The 26,194-nt window shown below is 41.0% G+C and overlaps 1 protein-coding gene across 4 annotated transcripts in view; it reads right to left on the bottom strand.

The window, feature by feature from the left end:
- OTOGL (otogelin like) overlaps nucleotides 1-26,194 on the bottom strand; it is a 141,543-nt gene that overhangs the window by 10,668 nt on the left and 104,681 nt on the right. For 2 of the 4 annotated variants that reach the window (XM_054027238.1, XM_054027247.1), the window contains exons 42-55: nucleotides 25,167-25,381; nucleotides 19,499-19,640; nucleotides 18,936-19,121; nucleotides 16,515-16,727; nucleotides 14,618-14,722; nucleotides 14,169-14,276; nucleotides 13,226-13,327; nucleotides 12,398-12,502; nucleotides 12,272-12,312; nucleotides 10,407-10,470; nucleotides 8,381-8,559; nucleotides 5,226-5,330; nucleotides 2,681-2,800; nucleotides 709-754 (exon numbers count right to left, since the gene is read on the bottom strand). In XM_054027238.1, coding sequence (XP_053883213.1) covers nucleotides 709-754; nucleotides 2,681-2,800; nucleotides 5,226-5,330; nucleotides 8,381-8,559; nucleotides 10,407-10,470; nucleotides 12,272-12,312; nucleotides 12,398-12,502; nucleotides 13,226-13,327; nucleotides 14,169-14,276; nucleotides 14,618-14,722; nucleotides 16,515-16,727; nucleotides 18,936-19,121; nucleotides 19,499-19,640; nucleotides 25,167-25,381 — 1,731 coding nt within the window. The remainder of the gene's footprint in view (nucleotides 1-708; nucleotides 755-2,680; nucleotides 2,801-5,225; nucleotides 5,331-8,380; nucleotides 8,560-10,406; nucleotides 10,471-12,271; nucleotides 12,313-12,397; nucleotides 12,503-13,225; nucleotides 13,328-14,168; nucleotides 14,277-14,617; nucleotides 14,723-16,514; nucleotides 16,728-18,935; nucleotides 19,122-19,498; nucleotides 19,641-25,166; nucleotides 25,382-26,194) is intronic. The other 2 variants (XM_054027256.1, XM_054027264.1) reach the window with 1 other exon arrangement.

Genomic DNA, 26,194 nt, shown 5'->3' with positions numbered 1-26,194 from the left:
TTAAAAAGAAATCAGAATCTGTCACATAACCTACACCATAATTAAGAACTTGTATGTTTTAATCATGCACATTCATAGAATGTGAATATATAACTAGATAGCACAAGTGTACATTTGGTCTAGATTTGTGCCTTTTATCACCATCAATAATTATTTGCTCTACACCCTACAATTTTTTCATATTTTGGATTTAAATGCATTTTCCAAAATGGAAAGGGTTAACTTTTTAATTTAAAAAATTTTGTATTCCAGCACTCTGACCCTAGAAAACATACAAGAACAAAACAGAATAAACCCATAATTATACAATTTGTTTCAAGATATGATCAAAATAGGTATCAATTTTAGAAAATTTGTTTTGAGCTTTTATAGAGAACACTATAAATATGTATATGTATCATTTTGGAGTAATCTTAACAACAAACAAATCTTTTCATTATTTAAATTGAGATTACTTTTCATCTTCCTCAGGCTGTCTTTGGAGAGATTTGGTTATACTCCAGAAGGATAAGGTTAAATATCACCATATCAGCAGCCATATGAAGCAAGGCTTTTCAATAAACAGTTGTTAAAGAACTATAACAATTTTGTTTGATTTGGGGACTGCATGCTTTTTCCTTCCTTATGTCCCAGCAACTGAGTTAAAAAACACTGCTCTCCAAAACCAAAGCCAAACTAGCATGTATTGCAGCAGCTTTCTTCACTTACACGTCTTGCAGCAGCCATCATTATAAGTCTGTACAGTGCCTCCATTCTAGGAAAAGAAAAGGGGAATATATCAAAAAAGACTGTGCCCAATGGAATGCCTTGCTGTATCCAATTACATTTAGAACATAATGGGCCAAATCTTCAGCTGGTGTAAATTGATGCACCATCACCGATGTCAATGAAGTTACAAAAATTCACAGCAGCAAAGGATCTAGGGTCAAAATCTCCAATCTGTTTTAAAATAGAATATTTGAAAATCAGCTTGCCATTATGATTGAGCTTATCTGAGCTGGTCTCTTTTGAATCAAGAGAGCAGTCATCTTCTATAGCCATTACCATCCATTCTCCCACTGATGGCTCAATTAACATTGGGAGTTACTTAGACATTTACAAATTTCCATATACGAGTAAAATGTAATTTTGTTGAAGATTTAAAAGGATTTATATTGCTCATGTACCACAGAAATGAGCACAGTGAAGATACCAATTAGATAGCTATTTACAACTGAATACCTATCATTTTGCATCATGTAATATATTTTCAGAGCTCTAATTCATCCCTTCATTCTAGTTTTTTGGTTTTCCTTTCACATTCTATAATTAATCTTTGTTACAGTTTTCTTCTCAAATGTATTGTAGGCAGGACTGACGCAGGAATGCAGAAAACATATCAAAATGAGGAGATATTCCTTTTTAAATTAAAAAAAGAAAGGATTTCTCTCATGCAGAACTGACATAATAAACAAGAGAAACTGTCCACACTTTTAATACATTTACAAAAATTGCAGATAAAGCAGGAGAGTGGATGGGATGGCAGTCTTATACAAAAGATTTTTTTTTAAACTTATAGTATTGGTTTTCTATATTGTTATAGAGAAATCACTGAATAATCAATTTTTCAAAAACAAGCACTTAAAGTTAGCTTCCTAAATCCATATTAGCTCCTAAATTAACCTAACCTGATTTTCAAAACTGCTGAGCAACCTCAACTCTCACTTGAAATCAATGCTTAGCACTTCTGAAAATCAGGTCAAACTGATTCAGAAGGATAATTTTAGGAACACATGCTGGAAAATCTTGGCTATTATTATTATTAAAGAAAGATCCTAATAGAATGTGATGAAAAAGCTCCAGAAATAAGAAAAAGTTTTTAAAAGTGTCAACATTACTTTATGATAAGGTACTTTATTTGGGATAGCCAGGAGAGTGGCTCTGTGCCCTTTCTAAATAGCATGCAACAGATTTTGAAATCAGTACTCAGGACAGATACTGCAATGTATTTTTAGGAGCATTGCTTGAACAGCCACAAGAGCAAGAACTAGAATGTACAAAAAACAGAATAATTAATTAGGATATAAGCTAGAAACATATATTCCCTCAACAACAACAAAAAAGTGTGTGTGTGTGAAGTATCTAAGTCCTTTGAACCATAGCTATTTGGTTTATAGATGTTAATTTTTAGGTAGGTATACTAAGTAATTTGTAATCTTCATGAACCAGAGCTATTTGTTTCACATAGAGCACAAAGTCTGCAGGCCTCCTGAAGTGTTTCTAATCTCTGTTCAATTTATGGAATTTTGAAACTCTGCAGCTGCACATTTATCTGCTAAGTTTCTAAGTGGCGTGAAACAGCTTATTTCATGTATGTGTTTATAAACTCTGTGAATTATAGGCCCTATTCAGAACTCTCTGCTCAGACAAAATTAAAGGGAGTAAGAACCTTATAAAAGTGCAGCTTAATACCAATTAAACAAAATTTTAAAAGTGGACGTTGTTTGGGATTTATGATATAACCCTAAAAACAAACAGAAGAATAGTAAATAAGACCATTCATTGCTCATTTAAAAGTTGTTACTTACCAAATGGTTTTTTAGATTAATCATTCTATGGAAAGTATAATATGGTTCTGAAATGAATGCCAAGCTCCAAAACAAAAGATTAGTTATTATGATTTACATCACAAAGTACAAACCTTTGTGCATTCAGTCTCATTAAAAGGGGGGCAGACAACACTAGATCCCAGTATCATAGCACCTACAGCAGTCTTTGCACACTCATATTTGGTGCAATTGGAGACCCAGGTGCTTCCCTCCTACAAATACAAAACAAAAATACCAGAACGGACAGCAAGTTACAGCAGCACTGAAACTAGAACATTGTTTAGTTATAAAGGTGTTATTTCCACATGTAGCCACTAAGATAGTGGACAGACCCTGGGTTCTATTCCTCGCCAGTGCACCAGCCAGAAGGAAGAGCCTGCACCTGAAAAGTGCAACTTACTTCCCCGTGAATCAGAGTGGAAACTGAATTATGACTCAGAATAAGTAAAAGTCAAAGAGTCATAGAGTTTAAGGCCAGAAGGGATCACCAGATCATCTAGGCTGATGACCTGTAGATCACAGGCCACCAAAACTACCTAGCACCTGCACATTAAACCCAGCCACCAAAATTAAACCAAAGCATTACAGTCCACAGGAAGAGAATAGGAGGGACCGAGATGCTCCAGTGCCTGAGACTCCTGCAATGGCAGGGAATTGATTATGTCAGATATACATAGATAATCCCAGTAAGTGATCCACACTCCATACTGCAGAGGAAAGTGAAAATACCTCAAGGTCACTGACTAGCTGACCTGTGGGAAAATTCCATCCCAATCCCACTATGACCATCAGTTGGACCTTGAGCATGTGAGCATGAGCCAGCCAGCTAAGCATGTGAGTGACAGACTGTTCAGTGCTATTTCAGAGCATTGGCCCACCCCGTCCAGTGTCCCATCTCCAACCATTTCTGATGCTTCAGAGACCAAAAACAAAAACAAAAAAAAACCAAACCCCAGAATATATTGGGGAAAGGTGAAATCCCTTCCTGATTTCCTGCAGGCAACCATGAAGCATGAACTGTAGAAACAAATGAATATTAATCTTCTTGATGTTTCATTTATATCACACCTGCAATCCCCAAATGCTTTACAACCTCTCCAAAAAGTATATAGTACAGGAATCACTAACACCAATCACTGCAAGGCAGCCACTATTCTGTGTTCTGAGCCTCTACCAAAAAACATAATAGTAGCCATTGACCCAAACCTCTCTTTACAACTCACGTTGGCAAGTTTGCCATATATGTCTGCTTAAGTATTTGAACAAGAGCTTCCCTGACATCAATAATATTTCCAGTGTCTCTTAGGGAGCCTGATTTTCAGGTGTGCTGAGCACCCACATTTCCCATTGACTTCAGCTGAAGTTGTGGGTGCTCTGCACTCCTGAAAATTGGGTGCCAACAGCTAGCTCCACAAAGGGACTTGGGCATTGCAATGCTAACTTTTAGGCACACTGCCACCCAGTTGAAACTGCAGCCATCAGTTAAGCATCCAGGCTCCCTATGCAATGCATGGGGAGAGTTAGATGTCAACAAATGGGATTCACAGAGCTAGCATGCTAAGCTAACCAGTAGGAAATGCCAAGGACAGGGGTACATCTTAAGATCTTCAAAGGTAGTCAAGTGCCTAAGTCCAGGTTGGAGAGAGGCACCTATCTAAACCTGGGATTCACTGCTGTGAACTGTCTCCTGGAGTTAGGTGACTAGGTCTTTCTCATGAAAAACCAAAGAGAATGATTCCATTATAGCCAATAGCCCAGTGGTTAGGGCACTTGAAAAGATGTGGGAGATCTATTTGCAACCCCTGCTGCAGAGCAGAACTTGAACTTTGAGTCTTCTATATCGGAGGTAAGTGCCCTAGCCACCGAGCTATTGGGCATTCTTGGGGGAGGGGCTTGCACTATCTCCTGTTCAAATTGTTCCACTTTGTATAAAACACTAAAGATTCATTGGAGGAGGCATTTAAACTTGGGTCTCCCACATCCCTGAGAAGTGGCCTAACCACTAGGCTTCAGAGTTACTCTCACTTTTTGGTTCTCTGGCCAAACGAATCTTTGCATTCTCAGACTGCCTACTTGATCGGGCCCCTCAGACAAGAGGGGGTAAAGCCTAGTTTGAGAATCCCACCAGGGTTTAGCCACATGCTATAGTGTCAAGCTGTTCAGCAGTGGCAGGACTTAGGCAGTTCTGCACATGCGCTGTGGTGATAACTTAGGCACCTATGGGACTTTACTGGAAAATGTCAGGTGTCATGGTAATTTAGGTGCCTACAGCATTAGGCAGTAGTCAAGCAGAGATTCTGAGGACTCACTGATGCTTAAATGTTGGACTTATATACTTAACTGCCAATTTAGGTGTCTAAGTTCCTTTATGGATTTAGCCCCAGGTGTTTAGATCAACTTCTCTGCTCCGCTATATCTGCTTGCTGATGACAGACAGCCATGTAGATACAGCTATATTAAATACCACAACTGTCCACATGGACAGACCAAAAGTAGGAATGTGAGAAATGATAATACAAGAACCAGCTAAAAGACGTCAGTTAGATACCTGAATATGTGCTACTGATACTATTATCGATACTACTGAATATGTGCTACTGATACCATGATTTCCTCCAGCTGTCCAGAGGCACTTACTTCATGTACAGATAGTGTTCCATTTTCAGTATAGAAAGTACAAGACACATTTTGGCAGGTTCCACAACAAACATGATGACTGGAAGAAGGAATGTATATTTGATGCTGTTAAAAAAGAAAAAAAATTAAATGAACCTTTTTTTAACATATAGGTCACTAATTATAAGTTGATGGGGTGGTTTCCTTGTCTGTGTTCTCTCTCAATAGGGATGATCCCAAGTCACAAAGTTTGGATGTGAATTGACATTCAAATTCTCCAAAGTGTTAGGCAGGGACATGATCTGGTGTTTTGATTTAGGCCCATCTCTACTTCTGAGAGGTTACAAAAACTTAGAATTTTATTTTATGATGAACCATATGATCTTTGCCCATTCCTCAAATCTTTCTATATTCTTAGTTAAATGAATGAAGTCCATTTTGACCATTAAAACATGACATACCAAAATGAACAAACAATATAGGAGATCTATTTTGGTGAGATATATTTACTTTTTATGGTACACATTTACAACAAGAAATTGCAAGAATGAAGACAAGCGGTTAAGAAAGAAATCTGGGAATCAAATCTAAGAGAAAATGTGTCATTTATTAATAGAGTAAAAAAGTGACACCATGGAATAGGAATCCCATCCCACAAGGAAAAGGGAAAGTGTTCCCATGGCATATTGTCATTTTTACTTAAATTTGTGCAATATGTGTCCACTACAGCCTCTGGAAGTATGAATAATAATTCAAAAGCATCAAAATTAGAGAATTTTAATATTTACAAAAATCATCTTCTTCCACTCCCTACAAAAGAAACCATAAAAGAAATTCAACCCACTCAGGCAACCTCCCTCAAGCAAAAGCCTAAGCAACTCAATAAGCTTTACAATGTGCCCTGGAGGGGGGTTGTCAAAACAGCTAGAAAAGTGAACCCAAAGTGGACATTTCTCAACTGAGAATATCCTGTGTTTCAAGAGGAATAGCACAGAACTCACAGCCCATTGAGAAGGTGGACTAAGGTGGTATTAAGCCACCTTTGCATCCTTCCAATCCTGAGCTGCTCTGAGACCTCAGCATAATTTATGCAGTCCTGGAGGCCAGTTTAAGTTACGGCTTCCTCCCAGGGACATTGTATAGTTTTCAGCACTGCCCAGAATCTCCACTGTGGTCCTGTGCTCAACACAATCCTCTAGCCTGCCTCCTGGCACACCCCCTACACACCTGGGTTTATGAAGGGGTCCCTGGAAGGCAGCCTGACAAGGGAATTCTCCTTGACTGGATACTGGGCTTCTTAGGATCCTTTTACACTTTTCCAGCCCCTTCATCTGGCCTAAAGGGGCTGGATCAGGGGTGACGATCTTACCCTTTGTTTCTAAGATAGCTAAGGCCATGTCTGCACTTACCGGGGATTGACACTGCTGCAATCGATGCAGTGGGGGTCGATTTAGCGGGTCTAGTGAAGACCCACTAAATTGACCTCAGAGTGCTCTCCGGTCGACTCCAGTACTCCACCGGAATGAGAAGATTAAGGTAAATTGATGGGAGAGCATCTCCTGTTGACGCAGCAGTATAGACACCGTAGGAAGTTGACCTAAGCTACGTTGACTTCAGCTAGCTGGAGTAGCATAACTTAGGTTAACTTACTGTGATAGTGTAGACAAGGCCTAAGACTCAAACTTTAAAAGTTCTTCATATCATGGCAGTATTAATTATTGACTTTTTATTGGCAATCACGGTAGATCAATATCTATAATTTCCCCAAGAAGCAAACTGGTTAGCTTATATGTACACTATAGCAGTGGTTCTCAAAGCCGGTCTGCCGCTTGTTCAGGGAAAGGCCCTGGTGGGCCGGGCTGGTTTGTTTACCTGCCACGTCCACAGGTTCAGCTGATCGCAGCTCCCACTGGCCGCGGTTTGCCGCTCCAGGCCAATGGGAGCTGCGGGAAGTGGCGCAGGCCGAGGGATGTGCTGGCCGCCCTTCCCGCAGCCCCCATTGGCCTGGAGCGGTGAACCATGGCCAGTGGGAGCCGCAATCGGCTGAACCTACAGGTGCGACAGGTAAACAAACCATCCCAGCCCGCCAGGGGCTTTCCCTGAACAAGCGGCAGACCGGTTTTGAGAACCACTGCACTATAGGACACATATGCTTTACTGGAGAAGCATCACTAAATAATTGGGCAACAGTTCCCTTCCTATATAAGCTGAAGTTTCTGAGTGGTCTGCAAGTATAGCCTCATGCAGAGTGCAGTGCAAAAGTCTGTCTTATTCCCAAATGACATAATGTTCATATATGAGAAAATGTAGTTAGAGGAATGGTTTAAAATTCTTCAGCAGAGATAAGCTAGTTTCTACATTTAAGGGCTGTCTATGCAGCACCACAGTCCAGACCACAGGGGTGTGATTTGTAGAGTGCTCTAAGTGCCCCATGTAGACCCTGCTGGCATGGACTAAAAGGTACCTAGTTCACTTTAATGTAGTACTGGACCTTTTAGTTCATGTCAGCAGAGTCTACATGGGGCAGTTTAGAGGGCTCTGCAAATCACAGCCCCATAGTCCAGACTGCAGCACCATGTAGACAAGCCCTAAGAGAAAACCCCTAACGAAAACCCCAGATATGAATACTTCATGAACTTTCAGAAAGCAGATAGGGATCAATATCCATATCTGAAATTTTGCAGTTCAGGTCTATTTCTACTTATAACTTGCAAGCCATTTGCAGCCTAATTGTGAGCCAGATTCCCCAAGTGGGGAATACTGTATCAAAGTTACTACTTCTCTAGTTTCTTGTGCCGTCTACACACACAGCCTGCTTAAAATATGCACATATTTCTTACCTGCTGCTTATAACTTTTTGCCATGTAACTATTACTTTTAAATAACAGACTTGCAATTTGGGGGAAAAAAAAAAAACCCTCTTTGTTCCTGGCAACTTCTGAACTGCAAAATGAAAAATGTGTTTATAAAACTTAAATAAAAAAACCTCACTAACGCAATATTTGTCATAGGCCACCACCCAACAAACAGAAGGGTACTGCCATTAAGTCACGTTCTTATTATTCCACTTGCTGGATAGATGTACTGTTAAGCATCCGCTATTCAATTTTCATAATCTGTAATTAGGACGTTTTTGTTCACAAGTTACATCAGGACTGCATTTTAAAAACACTCACAGCATCACATTGTTGGGAACAGTTCACAACTGTAAAATCCATGGCATGATATCCTGTGCTGTGATCTTTTTCTTGTAAACACTGTACTGTGTAACAAAGATTTTCATCCAAATACTGAATCATAGATTGTCCAGGGTTCAGCACAGTTACTTCTTGGAATACACATACATCATCCTTTTCTAATAACAACAATAAAAAGAAGAAGTTGGGTCATTAGGAAAATATTTTCTATTAAGCAAATTATCAGAATCTCATTCAAACAACTAGGACCAGATCCTGCACTTTGTGGCAACTTTGAAGTTTACTACTACAGGTAGGGATTGTTCAAAGTAAGCCCCTTGACTTCCCATCCTAGGGACAAATTCTGTGTTCTCTTACATCCAGTGCAATCCCACTGACTTTGATAGAGTTCTATGGAGATGAAAATCAGTGCTGAATTTGCCCTCTCCACTTTAAATATGCCACATTTAGATGTGTATATTTAGTTGTGGGAGGGCTTCCTAGGCAGGAGGCAATGTGCTCTTCCCAAGCATGTAGTGCACTGGTCAGAACATACAGGGAAATGAAAAAGTCACTGGGATGGATTTTAAGCAACAGCCTGCAACTTTGTTCACTTACAGCTGGATGGGGTGGTATACACCCACCCATCTCACACATCAGCCATTTAGCTGGGTTCAGTGCAAGGTTACAGGGCTCCCACCATATAACCAAGAACCCAGGGTAAATCCTTCAGACTACCTCCTAAGACTCAGCTCACTTCTAAGGCCTCTCGTCCTACCTCGCAAAAAGAGCAGAGTACCAACAGGGAGACCTTGGTCTGCAAAGACTTCAGGCCTCCCCTTCTTACAGGCACAAGGTCCATCAGCAAAAATCACAAGTCTCATTTGCCTCTGGGATGTAGCCCTTTTAGCTTTTATCCATTCTGGATACCATCTGCAAGCTGAGACAAACTGTAAATTCCTATATTATCCTTTAATATCAGACTTCCAAATGCTATTCTTCTTCATCCTAACTGCACATCCACAATGCTGTGAGGAAGGCAAAAAGCACACCAGATCTCTGCCACTTTGGCTCAACAGAAAAAAAAATTCCTCCTTGATCCCATAGACAGGCGAACAGTCACACCCACAGCAGCCTGGAAACACAGCTCCCTATCTACGCTATAGGGAGGAAGAGCAAAGCAACTGAAGAGGCAAGGGGGCCCCTTGAAGGCTGAGGAAAAGTTTAAATTATTTTAGGGACGGGCACAGGAGCCAATCAGTTCTCACTCTTCCCTCCTGGCTAACCAATGGGATATAACAAACTGGGGCCCAGGTCTGGAATTTTGGGGTATGTGCTCTCCACCTTCCCCCTCTCTTCCAGGAGCAATGCATTTCTTTTTATGGGCCAACCAATTATGTCCCTCCTAACCCACTTAATCTCCGCCCTTAATGTCCCTTCCGGGGACAGTGCATTCTGACCAAACATTTCTCCCCCAAGCCTCTCCGCCCCAAGATGGGTGTGGGGGTGAGATTTTTCCCACTCACTAATCCCATATTTAGGGCTGGTGGCTCTGTATCAGCACATATATGAAAGATTTTTGTCCATGTTTTACACCTGATTTGGAATTTAATTGTTAAACTGGATGGGATGGGGACTTTCCTAGTATTTGGAAGGAAAAGAAAGCCTACAACATAACACCGCTTAAAAAAAACCCCTGAAAAGCTATAAAATGTACAACTACATAATGTCAATAATACTCTTGGCCTGGGGCTGAAGTGAGTCTTCATATTTTCTGCATTTCTCTAATATTTAACACTGTGATAATCTAATGATATATATATTTAGGCTGCAAATCACAAAAATGTAGCTTTTCGCCAATTAAACTTCTATCTTTAGAATTAACGTTAAGACATTATACACTGTAGATATAAAGTCACTTTAGCATTTCCATTTTAGAAGGCCAGTATTGACCCATTTCTGCATTGCTTGTGTGCTTTTGTTTAGTCAAACAAAAATTAACAATATTAAAAAGAAAAAAAATTACCACAGATGTACTGCAGGCATCCACAAGCACTATAAATGCTGTCGTCTATTTTTTGAACTTCTCCCTGTGTAGTAAGAAACAGTTTCAGAGTCAAATACATCAAACACAACTTATAAGACTTACAAGAGACCCTTTTCTTAAAACATACAAAACTACTGCCACTCCAGCCTAAGCTTTGAGAAAGAGAAAATCACAATCCATTACAATAGACAGCAGATTGTATGGTTGCGAGATGCATTACTGTTAACAACAGCTAAGTGGTACACTTTCTTTTGGTCTGAATAAAATGACAGTGTAGCTGAATATCAGTTTTAATTAATAATGACCTGAAGAAGAACTTTGTGTAGCTTGAAACTTCCCTCTTTCACCAACAGAAGTTGGTCTGATAAAATATTACCTTACCTACCTGGTCTCAGTTTTAATTAGTTTATTTTTAACAAAATCTATATTTCCTTTATTTTGGATATACTTTCAAGTGACAAATCCTGGTTATTTTAATAATAAAGATATATCTGGTCATAAAATACAACTTTGACAGCTCTGAAACCTCCTTCATGACTTTAGTATACACCTCTACCTCGCTATAACGCAACCCGATATAACACGAATTCAGATATAATGCGGTAAAGCAGTGCTCCGGGGAGGGCGGGACTGCGCACTCTGGTGGAGCAAAGCAAGTTCGATATAATGCGGTTTCACCTATAACGTGGTAAGATATTTTTGGTGTTATATCAAGGTAGAGGTGTATTGTCAAAATTCTGATCTACTCTACATCTCTTGTAATTGGTTCAGAATTTGGCCTGTTATGATCCATATTATATTCCTTGCATTATATCCGCATTACATGTTCCTCATATGTAGAGCCCTGCACGGATACAAAATTTATAACCATGGATGCAGATATCTGTGGATATAAAGCGGATATCCACAGAACTGCAGGGCTCTACCAGGAACGGCAGCAGTGAAAGTTGCGGCATGTTGGGCATCTGCTTCCAGGAGTCAGTGCCCTACCTGGGCAGCTCCTCCGGCGTGGCTGTACTGGCCAGCCACGCCCACTGGGACAGGCACCAGGCTCATTGGCAGCTGTCCCTGGTCATGCTAGTGCATGCAAGTAGCTCGCACGCTCCTGGACACACTAGCATGACCAGGGACAGCTGCCATAGATATCCGCATCAGTGAATATAAATTTTGTACCGATGCAGGGCTCTACTCATATGGGAGAGGGCATGTGATGGGAAAATATGCCTTTCATCACAGTGATAGTTCAGAGTTACATCATTCATTATCATGCATTTTCCAGGTTGCAGCAACTATTTTGTTTAAAACAAAATAGAAAATGAGAGAAGAGGACAGTATATCTAAACTCTCACATGTTACAAAGGTCAAAGATATTTAATAACTTTAATAGGAAGCATATATAATTAACAAAACAACCAACATTCTTCTAGAAACAAAGCATGTTCATAAAGTTGATTTCTTTCAATAACAAAAATTAATTTTAAAAAAATTTTAAGCATGTAGATCCTAGTCAGTATTGAACAAAGTAAGATTACATTTTCTTCCCTTCAGTTAGGTCTACTTAAAAAACACAAAATCAAGCTTCTCCAGTGGACTGATGGTAACAACACAGGATCTAAAATAGGGGGTTACAAGCTAGATTTGGAAGATAGGAGACAGTGTTTCAACACCTCCCCATTTTATAATCCATGTACTGGCAAATATATGATAGGCAGTGTTGGTAGCCTCAATCCCATAGCCTATGATGACAAACTCAAGGAAGGGACAGAAACAATAGTGCATAAAAAGAAAGAGGGGAATAAAAACACTGGATGTTATTAAGTAACATCTAAGGGAAATTTTCTTACCACTTTACAGGTTGGTATAGTAAAATTTTCACAGCTACATTCTAAGGAGAGAGCAACAAAAGTGTATCAGTCAAAAGACATTAACTTTTATTAATAAGTAACTAGTAGAAGAAATAAAATAGTTACCACAGTGCCAGTCTGGACAACACTGTCCAGGTACTCTCTCTTTCACAAGTTGCATGTCAGCTGTGCAGTTCAGAAGAGGCACTGAACAAAGGTTCTCATCACAAACTAAATGGGGGGAAATGACATGGATCAACATGTTTTCAGCTCATATTTCCTTAGATAAACTATTCTAACAACATTGAAGGTTTTTCATAGAATTTTGTTATCTCTATTTAATTGTTAAGGTCAATAGCATTCTTAGCACTGTACGAGGGACAAATAGAGGGACAGGCCAAGATTTCCAAAAGTTATGGATTTTGGTTATCTCAATTTTTGATGCCCAACTTAAATCACCTTAAAGGGTCTTACATTTTTCAAAGTCTGCTGAATGCCAATCATCTGAAAATCTCGCTCCATCAAAGTGACTCAAGTTGGGCACCCAGCAATTGAGGCACCCAAAATCACTAGTAGTTACAGGAGTGCTCTAGCTGTATATCTGTAAATAGTTGGTAGATGAGATGTCAGTATACGGTGGCTGACCAGAGGCACAGAGTCACTTCAGCAATGGTGGTGAACAACATTCCACTCTTTGTTGCAATGCTAATGCATGGAGATAGCTGTGAAAACTGAAACTTCTTCAGAGTCTATTAAGGACAAACTGTGAAAGGGATACTGTAATAACTTAGGACATTATACAATACTGAACATTTTATAATACTATATTTTTAACATTTGGATAAATTCAACTTTAGCTGGAAAGTGTTGAATCAGCTGAAAAAAAATAAATACTCAGCATATAATATTGACCAGATACAGTAAAACCTTTTAATTAAAAATAGCTAAACTTACCACAATGGTAACGAGGACAACAGGAATGCATGGTGCTAAGATCTACTGTGAGAATTTCCCCCTCATTACATAAAGGAACAGGCTCAATGCAAGATTCACAAACTAAAGTTAAAAAGAATAAACCAAATACAAAGTTTAAAATACATCATCAGAAAGTTGTTACATATGAGTTTTATTCTACCCACATTCTCCTACTGTGCCTAGCTGCCAGCCAGCCAGCCACCTGGGTATCTAAGAAACTTTTATTGACTAACACGTTCAGACAAAATAGATAATTGAATGTAATGATACAGTAATGGAAGTATCTATTGCTTTCCCTGGTGTTGAGATTTATGCTCAGACTTGCTACATGAACTGAAAAAATGACTGTTGGTGGGCTATAATCTATGAAGCTGCAGACAGAAGGCAAAGGTCACATAGTGCTATAAATGAAATATGTCCAAATATTTTCAGACAAGCCCAATTTCTGTACTTGTGTGTGAAATGTCATAATTCTTTAGTGTGCAGTTCAGCAGTAACATTAAAAAAAGTAACCTAGGAATAAAGGCCCCAAATTGCAAAACAATACATGCAAGTGGACACTTATAGCTGTAAGTGTCTGCCCAGGCCAATCCTGTGACAGCATTCTCAGGCAACCTTATCAAGTATGCAACTAGAGACCTGTCTTTTCTTATTTGTAGATAACTTAATAACAGTGGTTCTCAACCTCTAGTCCAAATACTCCTGGGAGGTCTGCAGACTACGTCTAAGGGGTCCAGAAAAGACAGACTGAAAACTGACTGAACAGATTCAACAATATATACACAGACAATAGATTTCTAAAGGGGCCTGGCACCTCCATTCAAAATTTTCTAGGGATCCTCAAATGAAAAAAGGTTGAGAACCACTGCCCTATAATATCCTGTCTACCCACAGGGAAGGTAGTATAGTAAAGGCTTCTTACCACATAGATAAGAGAAACAACAAGGATCTTCCTGTTTTGCTTCAACAATAAATTGGTCCTCTCTGCACTCCGGACGGGGAGCATTGGGACATGCTAAGGGATCACATTCTACATAAAAGACAATCAGTATCTCTAATAAAAAGTCACATGAGTAATCCTAAAATAGAAGAAGCTACTTTCCTTAACTTTTTTTTTTTCATTTTCTCTTCTCTTATCTAAACAAAACTAAATTGATTGGAAATCAAAACTGACAGAAAGAACAAATACAAAAATAAGTATAAACCCTAAGGAACAGAGCAGAAACAACCTGAGGAAGAGAATAGAAACATTTCACATAAGTTATTTACAGTGATCGGTTAATACAGGCAGAATCGTCATCTGGTACAATTACCACAGATAATGCAGGGATGGAAAATATGCTCTTAATCTTGTCTCCATATATCACTTACCACATTGGTATTGTGGACAGCAGGAAAGGGTGCTATAGCCTACCATCAATTTTTCACCATTTTTGCATGTTGGAATAATAGCCTCACACATAGTCATGTTACATTCTGAAAAAAATATATGGTATATGCAAATATTCATGTGTATGAATGTGACTAGACATTACATTTGTTGATAGCTACCTGTAACCACTTGCCAGTTATCTAGAGAGTGAAAATACCAGTTCAGCTATCCCATTTGCCCTTTATTTCCACAAAAATATTTCATTAAGACATTAAAACAAGCATCTTATGACTAACATATCAGATACTAGAAGCATGCTTCTTTTGGACAGACAGAAAACTAGCATCTGACCATCAACTGACACTAAGCTGCTTTCTGGGAAAACAGGAACATGCCAATGCATGATTCACTTAGAAGAAGCCGTGGTGCAAAGATGTAGAATCGTGAAGATTCTAACAAGGCATTCCACTGTGCTGGCAGCTCACTGATGGAAATAGAAAATAAAATAGTTAACTACATAAGAGGAAGAACGGTGTTGTCATTAAGGCAGAGGACACGGGATCAAGGAAATTTGGATTCAGTTCCTGGCTCTGCCAAAGTCTTCTTGTGTTTCTTTGGGCAAGTCTCTCTATCTCAGCTCCCATGTGTAAAACTGTGCTCAGTCAGAACTTCTTCTTTGTCTCACCCTATGACTTGTCTATTTAGATTTTAAACCCTTCAGAGCAGGGACTGTGGACTACTCTGTGTACATAACAAACCTAGCCCTAGGGGACAGCAATCTGTGTTTGGGTCTATTGCCAATACTGTTAGCAATAATACCGTTATTTATTATTTGCACAATAGAATACATAATGTGCAACAACTAGGGAGAATTACCTTAGGGTTTGTCTACATGAACATTTATACCATGGTAAGCTGGGGTGTGAATCTATCCCGCACTAGCCTGCTGCAGTCTAACTCTGCTGATGCATGTTAACAGCTTAAAAGGGTCCACACAGGTACTTACACTGCGGCAGGCTAGTGCAGAGTAGATTCACACTCCAGCTTGCTGTGGTTAATTGTTCATGCAGACAAGCCCATACTCTTCTATTTAAAAGCTCAGCATTGACCCTAGGTGTGAGGACTGTTCTATCGTATCCCTTCCAAGACAGGAATAATCTGTAAACTGTTTAGGAAAGTTTAGCCTATGTAAAATTAGCCTACATGACATAGACTATGTCTACACTAGCACTTTTGGCGGTAAAACCTTTGTCAGTCAGATGTATGAAAAAACACATATGCTCTCCCACGGACATAGCTACCATCGCTTGTTGGAGGTGGTTTAATTATGCCAATGGGAGAGCTCTCTCCTGTCGGCTGAGAACGGCTACATAGGAGACCTTACAGCAGTGCAGCTGCAGTGGTACAGTAGTAAGGTCTCTAGTGTGGACATAATCTTACAAACCGGAGTCCCATTTTCAAAAGTGACTAAGACAATTAGGAGCGTAAATCCCATTAATTTTCTGAGAAACATTGGGTCCTATGTGCCTATAAGTGTGCCTAAAATTAAACATGTTTGGGCTTGGGCTAGAGACCAAGCTCTGGGACCCCACGAGGGGGGAGGGTCTCAGAGCTCAGGGTCCAGCCTGAGCCCAAATGTCTACACTGCAATTTTACAGTCCCACATCCTGAGCCCCAGGAACCCAAGCCAGCTGATACAGGCCAGCCAGTGATGTTTAGTTGCAGGGTAGACATACCCTAAGTCACTTTTGAAAATAGGGTTTTCACTCTTAAGTCAATTAGGCATTTTTGAAAGTTTTACCCTGAACCCTGCCTGTAAATCAATCCATGTCAATAAATGTTTAAACACCGCCTTAGCACTCTTGTTATGGAAAATATGTTTGGCTGCATACATACCGCAAACTTTCTTTGGACAGCAAGCCCTCTCTTCAATGACATTAATGATAACTTCACCTTCCCTCTCACAGACTGGCAGTGGGTCTTCACTGCATTCCGGTTCTATAGCAATAACACTTCCATTCTCCAAACAGTTATACATACAACATCCTTTAATGGACCCATTCCAAACTTCTCCAGCAGAACGAGGCTGTCCTTCATTATCTGTACATGCTAAGGAAGAAAAACATTACATCCTTCAGACCTGTGTTTAGCACAAATTTATTCCGGACTAGTACAAATAATGTGTCAGCTGGAAAACCTCATGGCAAAAAAGGATATGCAATATTTTATCAAGTATTTAATTGAAAGATCTGCATTGTTTTCTAAAACAAGATTGATTGTCATACATTGAAAATTACTAATTTAATTGATCTATTCTATTAACAGAAACTCTAGGTGGTATAGAATGCCAGCTCCACTGAATGGTATGATAGCTGATGTGCATAACACCAGAGTTCAAGTTTCTGCACATACTTCCTCTTTGCTTCTGGGAGAAATTCAAGAAGTCAGTGACTAACTTTATAGTCTTGAATTGTCTGGGTCCCAGTTACATCAGAAATTACCTCTCTAATGATACCTCCTTGTCTGCAGTGTAGTTATAGCTGTGTCTGTCCCAGGATACTAGAGATACAAGGTGGGTGAGGTAATATCTTTTATTTGTGGCTCTAAAGCTTCTCTCTCTCACCAACAGAAGTTGGTTCAATGAAAGATATTACCTTGCCTACCTTGTCTCTCTGATACCTCCTCGTGTCATTTAGATCCTCTAAAAAGCATTTGCTGTCATAACCTAGATTTGAATGGCCTGAATCTTTCTACCTCATCCTCACAGAGCCACAAACCCTGAGTAAGTGTCCAAAGTGTTCATTGAATCTATTTAGAACTCAAAAACAATACCACAAGATAAACTTCAGCCTAAGCTTCCTACCTGCGACTGGCATTTAAAACCATTTGATCCAAATAGACACTGCCATTCCCTTTACACATTGTGGGAGAATTAAATTTGACATAAACGCAGTCATTTTGTGTGTCCAGCCAATATTAGCTGAAAACCAAATACCATATCATTAAAAATAATTGTTAGGACTTTGAAAGGCAAGGCCAAATAGCTGCATGATTGCAGTTTTGCTAATTAGAATGGGAGGATGTGATAGAAAGTTAAGAGACCATGAAAATGGAGGGGAGTACATAAATAGCCAACCTGGATTTTAAGTGCCCCTAACATGTGTTTTATTGTTGTTATAATTAAAAATACTAAAAATGCTTTGCTAATAAAAAATGAGCAATTTGCTAAAGCTAAAAAAAATTGTGACTGGCTAGGGGTTACTAAGGTGACCTACTAGGAGTAACTATAAGTTACGTGCGTTATTTAAGTTAGTTATAAAAAAATTAAGTACAAAAATACACTTTGGAACAGTTCAAGGAAGCTTTTCTTTGAGCAAAGACACATCTCCCCAGCAGGTGGACAAAAGGAGGGCCCGCGAAAACCTGGCTGTTGATCACTGGAAACCATCTCAAACTTTGGATAACTATAATCTGGGATGCTGTAAACCTGTTGCTACGGCATCTGTGTATGTTCCTGAGACTCAGTGAAAGCACCCTTGTTTGTACCAATCATTTATCAGACTGAGGACCTGTGTCCCCATTGATTTGTTCCTGACACTGCCTGAAAAAACAGGTTCAGTTACCACAGTTTGGAGTTCTAAAAACCCCAGGGAATGGAGCTAATTATATCCATTTTCCAATATGACTGAGTGGTAATTAGTCTGAATGTTAACACAGGAATATAACTAGAGCTGTCATGGAGGATTCCAGTATTTCTAAGTTTAATTTTGTTTCAACTCAGAATAAAAGCCAAACATTTTAAAATTCTTTGGTTCTGGGGCAGTCTGCTTGGTACGGAGCCCTGGAGCTGCAGGCCCCGGAAGCCAGGGCTGCCAAGGAGCCATGACAGCCTAGAAGCCTAGGCTTCCCAGAACAACCTGGCAGGGACAACCACTGGCCCAAAAGCACCACCAAATTACAAACTTCTTGAACAAAGGGTGGACACAAAGCCACTCAATATAGAGGACAGGAACCATTCTTTGTTTTCTTTCTTGTAAGAGGGGGAACAAGTTATAGAAACACAGGAAGAACATCCTAGTGGAATGGCCCTTTGACCAAGAATAGGGATTGCACCAAGGACCTCCACAGCTAAAAGCATGAATCTCTACAGCTTTAGCTAGAGAGCCAAGTGCCGTATCTGGGGCTGTAACAGATTCACATTCTCTGGTGACTGGGCAAAGATAGGGTACATAACTTACTATGAGATGTCAATATAACCCACCAGTTAGTGGGTTATATTAACATACCTACTCAGCCACTCTGCTCAGCTTTACTTACCACATTTTTCTTCAGGTATGCAGAGGTCAGAGTCTGTTCTATGAAGAATAGTTCCATTTTTACACACACAGTCTTCTCTTAAATAGGAGCATGGGGATTCTTCATAGAACCATTTATTTAGGCACGTTTTGGCTGCACAGGGTTGCACACAAGGTTGGTATTCCTTGCCATCAGGACAACCCAGAGCTACAAGTCACACACACAGAGGAAATAAAGTATTGCTTTCATTTTCAAAAGGAGAAAATATGTAGTAAGAGCAATATTTCTATATCATAAAAAGCATATTTTTTACATTTTTAGCAACATAAATTACAAAATTATGCTTTAGGAATACATATGACTAATTCAGTCAAGATTAGAATTAAGTTATAACATATTTAATGAAAGACATCACTTTAGAGTTTTAAGAAATTTTACCATGACTTAACAAGGCTGTGATTGAAAGGGCAAATCTTCTGACAATAATATGTAAAAAGAAAAAATTGCTAGCTAGTATGCAAGACACAGAAAGGTTGCAGTGATAGGAAATTATGTCTGGAGATAGAATAGTGTTATTTACTTACAACAGTAATCCGGTGTCCTCCACTTAATGCAGATATTATGTTTGTTGCACAAAGCCACATATGCAGAAAGTGCATCACATTCATAATTCCAAAAGTAAGTATTGTTGATCCACATCTTCTCACAAAAGTCCTGTGGTGAAACCTAGAATTACATTTTAATTGAGATTTAATGAGGACAGCTTTTTGTAATCAAAGTTGCTAATTAATTACAAGAAATATTACCACTGTAGGGGGGAAAAAATCATCAACGATCCCTGGCTGACAGGAAGTCAATATCTTTTCTGTTTCTGATCACTACTTCTATGATTCTACGCCCTCCCCAATTTTATATGCTCACTATTAGGCAGTTTTGTTACAGATCCTTCTTCACATTTGAATTTTGTTTCATTTAACTTCTATGAAGCATATAATATATTCCATCCTCTCTGGCTCTGCCAGTTTCATGTGCACATGAGAGAATAAACTTCATTCTGGCTGAGGCAAGCATTCCTGGCTTTGACACAATGTCAAACACTGATGCAGCTCAGAAATGGAGCACACAGGTTCAATGCATCAGTGCTCCTGACAGCTCTGTAAGGAGTGGTGTTCAGAACCCAATGGTTTTGTCATGTATTTTGATTACCCGACCTACGTCTGAACTACTAGAAGCTAAAGACATCAAAGTGTATAAAGCAAAGACTATCCCCACCTTTTCCCTCCTGCTACCAAATTGCTTTCCACAGCTCCCTCCTCTCTTGCCCCTGTCAGGTTTCTTCAGGTGACACCTACCAAAATGTCACTCAATTTTTCTCCTCAGCCCATTCCTTCAATCAGATTTCCCTCCCTTTTCTCCCTTCATATAGGAGCAGGGGCAAAGACAGGAAACATCTCTGGAGCTTGAAGGAAGGGGTTGAGCTGCCCATGATGCTACTCACAGTTGGCTGGTCTACAGTCAAGCAGATTTACAGGGAAGGGCAGAGCAGGGCAGAACAAACCACAGAGAAGGAGAGGTAGGAAAGAACAAAAATAAAATCAGGAATTGGAATCTGGACCTTTGCTCCTACTCTGAGAAAGCACCAGATGGAAAAGAAGTCTTGAGGCTTGTCTGCACAGTCCAGCAATGCACACCACGGGGGAGTGAGTTGTAAAGTGCTCTAAAGTATAGACCCCGCTGATGTGCTCTAAAAGTACTCATTAACGTATTCCTGTTTCATGGGGCCATAAGTGACATGTGTGTGTATGGGGGGGGGGGGAAATGCAGGGTCACATGCCCCCCAGATTTCTTCCAAGCATAGCTGAGGGAGATGTGTCTGGGAAAGGCACCAGCACTGAGCTCTCCCACTGAGCCCCACTAGGTGGCACCCAGGGCAGGGATTTGAGACCAACTGGTAGCAGCTGCAGTTACTACAGCTCAACAGTGGATCCAGCCTGGGGTGCATGTGCAAGGATGCAGAAGGGAGCTCAGGGCAGTGTAGGAGGAGAGAGGCAGTAGGGTCCGGGGGCACTGGGGATGTTGGAGGAATACAAGTGCAGTTCCACTGAAACTGACAATGATATTTTATTTCATTTTTTTCCTAAAGGCTCTAATCCAGCAGAGTACTTAACTGTGCTTAAATCCAAGCACTTGAGCAGTTCTATTGATTTCAATGGGACTAATCACATGCTTATAATTGAGCATATGCTAATGAGTTTGTTAGATTGGAACCTTAATATTAAAATATATTATAATAAATAGTAAGAACTGGAAAGTCACACTTGTATCTTGTAATATTAATAACAAAAGTGGGTCAGTTGTGAAGCTTCAATCCAAATTCAAGTTCCTAAACTTCAGATACAAACCCAAGCCACTTCACAAGAGTGTTGGGATTTGGAGTTCTGAATTGGTCCATCACATAAATAAACCTGAACTGTGAATCATAGAATTGTAGAACTGGAAAGGGCCTCAAGAGGTCATCTAATCCAGTCTCCTGTACTCATGGCAGGACTAAGTATTATCTAGATCCTGACAGGTGTTTGTCTAACCTGCTCTTAAAAATCTCCAATGACAGAGATTCCACAACCTCCCTGGGCAATTTATTCCAGTGCTTAACTACCCTGACAGTTAGAAGTTTTTCCTAATATCCAGCCTAATATATTCTAATATTCCCTTTGCTGCAATTTAAGCCCATTGCGTCTTGTTTTATCCTCAGATTAAGGAGAACAATTTTTCTCCCTCCTCCTTAAAACTACCTTTTATGTAGTTGAAAATGGTTACCATGTCCCCTCTCAGTCTTCTCTTCTCCAGACCAAACAAACCCAAATTTTTCAATCTTTCCTCAGGGTCATGTTTTTCTAGACCTTTAATAATTTTTGTTGCTTTTCCCTGGACTTTCTCCAATTTGTCCAGAAGAGACATCATAACTACCAGGAGGGTTCGCATGATATTTCTGGTACTTGTGATGCCCAAGGCTGCCAAAGTCTCCCTGTAAAGCCAGAAGAGAGAGCAGATTCAAACAGAGGGGGGAAATAATTGTATATGGTTAAATTAGAACCGATTCCTGACATAATTACTGGATGCTGATATTATCACAAGAGCTCTAAAAGATCATATCAACGGATTGGTTTGCAAATATCTCTGTTCCTCAAATTGATAGACTGTGTCAGAGCAACCCAGAGCTTCTTCATGTGTAGCTCTCTTTTAAAACAGTCTCCATCTGCTATTACATAGCATTGTAAATAAAACATGATTAAAGGTCTAGAAAGTATGATCTATGAGGGAAGATTGAAAAATTGGGTTTGTTTAGTCTGGAGAGGAGAAGACTGAGAGGGGATATGATAACAGTTTTCAAGTACACAAAAGGTTGTTACAAGGAGGAGGGAGAAAAATTGTTGTTCTTAACCTCTGAGGATAGGACAAGAAGCAATGGGCTTAAATTGCAGCAAGGGAGGTTTAGGTTGGACACTAGGAAAAACTTCTTCACTGTCAGGGTGGTGAAGCACTGGAATAAATTGCCTAGGGAGGTGGTGGAATCTCCATCATTGGGGATTTTTAAGAGCAGGTTGGACAAACACCTGTCAGGGATGGTTTAGATAATACTTAGTCCTGCCTTGAGTGCAGGGGACTGGACTAGATGACCTCTCGAGGTCCCTTTCAGTTCTATGCTTCTATGACATCAAAACTAGCTCTAGAAATCAAAACTCCTTTGTCTGTTGAATGCGTGCCCTGAACCCTGCGGCATACCACCAGAACCTTTAAATTGTGTCTCCCCTTCTTCCCCATCAGCAGTTACCAGTCACCTCCACAAGGAGCAGGTAGAGAGCAGCACTTTAGAGTGCTCTACAATTTACATCCTTCTGGTGCACGCACCGTGTAGGCAAGCCCTTGGGAGTGAGCAAGATTGTACAATCATATTTCCTTCCTCATAAACTTATTTTCTCATTCCTCTTCCCCTGCAAACCATGCCTACCTCTAGTGGCAGCTGATGTACTGAACTATGTCATTACTAGAAGTATTGAAAATAAACACTGTCTGTAAGGATATCACAAGGGTAGGAGTGACTAGGCTAATGTCTATGTGACTCAGATACTTCTGTAAGTCTGAACTGGATGCTATTACATTTAATAGAACCATTAGGCCTTCACTCCAAGCAACATGCTTCTTGATCATGCACTAAACACAACCCTTTCTGATATAGGCGTGCACACGGGGTGTGCCAGGTGTGCCTAGGCACACCCTAATGCCCTGTGCTCTGGCTGGGAAGGCTGTTCCTCTCCCCTCCCCTCCTCAGCTGTTTGCGGGGCAGGCTCAGATCAACTGCTCCCTGCTCCAGCAGGGGCTGAGTGAGTCTCAAAAAAAAAAAAAGCCTTAGGGTTAGGTGTGGGCGGGAGTGTGGGGCTATCAGCAGCAGCACAGCCAGCCCCTGCTTAGCACCTCTTGGGCTGGTGGCCATGACATCCACATGTATGGCTGCTCCCTGCCAGCCAGGCTTGACTCCAGCCACAGCAGGCAGCAGGTGACCCACGGGAGCCCAGCTAGGCTAGGGCTGGGTGCAATGGGAGGAGAAGTTCCAAATACCGGCAGGAGCCACGCGGAGGTGGGGGAAGAGAAGCCCTGGACGGGGCTGGAGCCATGTGGGGGGGAGGGAGTGGGGTTGGAGGAGAAGCCCGGACCCAGACAGGAGCTGCACTGGAGGGGGAGGAGAAGCCTGGACCCCAGCAGGAGCTGCACGGGGGGGAAGGGGGAGAGGAGCCACCCTGGGGCAGGGAGGAGAAGCCCTGGACCCTGACAGAAGATGTGGGGTTGAAGTCCCTGTCTCGGGAGCCCCAGCCACCCTAGTGGCAAAAGTTGCAGGGCTGAAGCCCTGCCCCCACTCTGTGTGGAGCTGGCCTGAGCCCCTCTCTCTCCCATCCCCCCCTGTGGAGCTGAGGCTGTGCGCTTCCGCAGGGAGGATAGGAGCCTCATCTCATGCTAAGAGCTCCAGGGCCACGGGGGTTGGATAAGGGATGAGGGCAGTCAGGGGACAGGGAGCAAGGTGGGTTGGATAGGGGGTGGGATCCCGGGGGTGGTGGTTAGGGGCAGGGGGTCTCTGGAGAGGGCAGTCAGGGAGCAGGGGGGGTTGGATGGGGCATGGGAGTCCCGGGATCTGTCAGGGGGCGGGGGGGTGGATAGGGGTCAGGGCAGTCAGGGGACAGGGAGCAAGGACGGTCCGGGGGGGGGCAGTTACGGTGGGGGGGTCTCTGGAGGGGGTGGTCAGGGGACAAGGAGCTGGGGAGGGTTGGATGAGTTGGGAGTTCTGGGGGGGGCTGTCGGGAGGCAGGGGTGTGGAGAGGGGTTGGGGGAGGCAGGGAGTGTTGTATGGGTCGGGAGTTCTGGGGGTCCTGTCAGGGGCGGGGAGTGGTTGGATAGCCGTGGGTGTGGATAAGGGTTGGGTCAGTCAGAGTACAAGGAGCAGGGAGGGGTGGGAGTACTGAGGGGAGCAGTCAGGGGGCGGGAAGTAGGAGGGAGTGCATGGGGGGCAGGATGGGGGCGGGGTTCCCTGGGTGCACACCCTAATGAAATGGGATGCACACGCCTATGCTTTCTGAACAATACTTCAGTGTTAGGCTGATGCTGTGGAATCTCTACCTTTTAGATGTTCTTTTCAAGTATGGCATGGTACTTCCAGGAGTGACATGGTGGTCCACACATTCACAGCTTGTCTTCACTGTATTGTTAGCTCAAACTAGTACACTCAAGTTACTCTATTCGAGCCAGGCTAGTTCCAGAGAGAATAATCATGCTGAAGCTACATAGGCAGCTGATGAGGAGTTGTAACTCGAGCTGCTATATTCCCACTGCATTACTAGCTTCAGCAGCACTTGAGCTTCAACACATCCTCATCTACCTTGCCCTCCAGGCTGGGTAGCTAGAGCTTAAAGCACCACCAATTAGCTCGAGCTAGATATGTGTGTGGATGGACAGCAGTTGGATTAGGAGCAAAACCTGAGGTACAGCTCAAGCTAACAATGCAGTGAAGACAAGTCATCAGAGATTTGCAGGTAAGGAGACCATCTGGGTTAGCCATGAGCAACATGGAGGAGGAATTAATTCAGTCAGTCCCTTCACTAAACACTGGAAGCAAGTGAAATGTAAAAAGAAGCATTATACATTATATTTTTATTATAAATTTAATTAAGTTAGACTTGGAACTGCCTATTTCTTTGTACTTACTTTTTTGTGACATGGGACAAAAACTCTTCTGTTTAACAGCTCCATACAGTAAGTGCAGTTATCTTCAGTACAATTTCTTACTGGCCTCCTGGTTGTTACATCAACTGATTTCTCAATTTCCCAACTTTTAATAAATGCTTCAATTTCTTCCATATTTGTAATTATAGTCCTATTTTGCATCTTGAGGTCATCAATTGGGTCTCCATTACACACACCTTAAAACAGTGCATCATATTTAGTGAATAAATACAGTACATTTGTTCTCCAATTAAAGAAAAGTGCAAATGATAAAGTAATGTTAACATTGGATCAAATCCGTTTGTAAACAATTTTATTTGCAACAGCCTACTGCATTTGCAAAAGTTAGAATTTCCTAAATATGGTTTTAATTTTTATTGGGCACACTGTCACATCAACAATATTTTAGCTAGACAGACAGATCATACAGTTCAATTAAAAACTTTCTCAGATGTGGATTAACTGAAAATAACTGGTACTAAAATATGTCAGAGGCAGAATGGCAAACTCTCTCAGATTGTGCCAGATTCTAACACCCTTACTCACATTGAGTAGGACCTAATTCCACAAGTTCAAGTACACTACTCTACAGCCAAAATGCTTCTGAAATAAATGTAGTCAAACTTTACTAATTCTGGGTCACTGAGAACAAAAATGATGCTTAAAATTGTTGATTGGCTCTAGTTTTCAAGGTATGCTACTGGGTCAGTATATACGACCCTTGACTTGGGAATGGCGGAGGATAAGTGAGTTATAAAGGGAAGGGATCTCAATTTAAACCAGAAATGACTAAAATACATCTTTGACTGGATCTATGAATAAATCTATGACTGGGTTTGGACAGTACTTGCTTTTTAGGCAAAACAATGAATGATGCAATCTGAAGCTGGTATTGCGTCATGCATGATATGAATTGCATCATGTTATTCCTAGAAGTCATGGATGATGCAATCATAACGAAGCTTACATCACTCTGCTGAACAAATTGCCCTCTGTCAGCTCTAGAAATC

The sequence above is a fragment of the Malaclemys terrapin genome, chromosome 1, assembly GCF_027887155.1.
Source record: "Malaclemys terrapin pileata isolate rMalTer1 chromosome 1, rMalTer1.hap1, whole genome shotgun sequence".
NCBI lineage: Eukaryota > Metazoa > Chordata > Testudines > Emydidae > Malaclemys > Malaclemys terrapin.
This window is presented reverse-complemented; position numbering and strand designations above follow the sequence as displayed.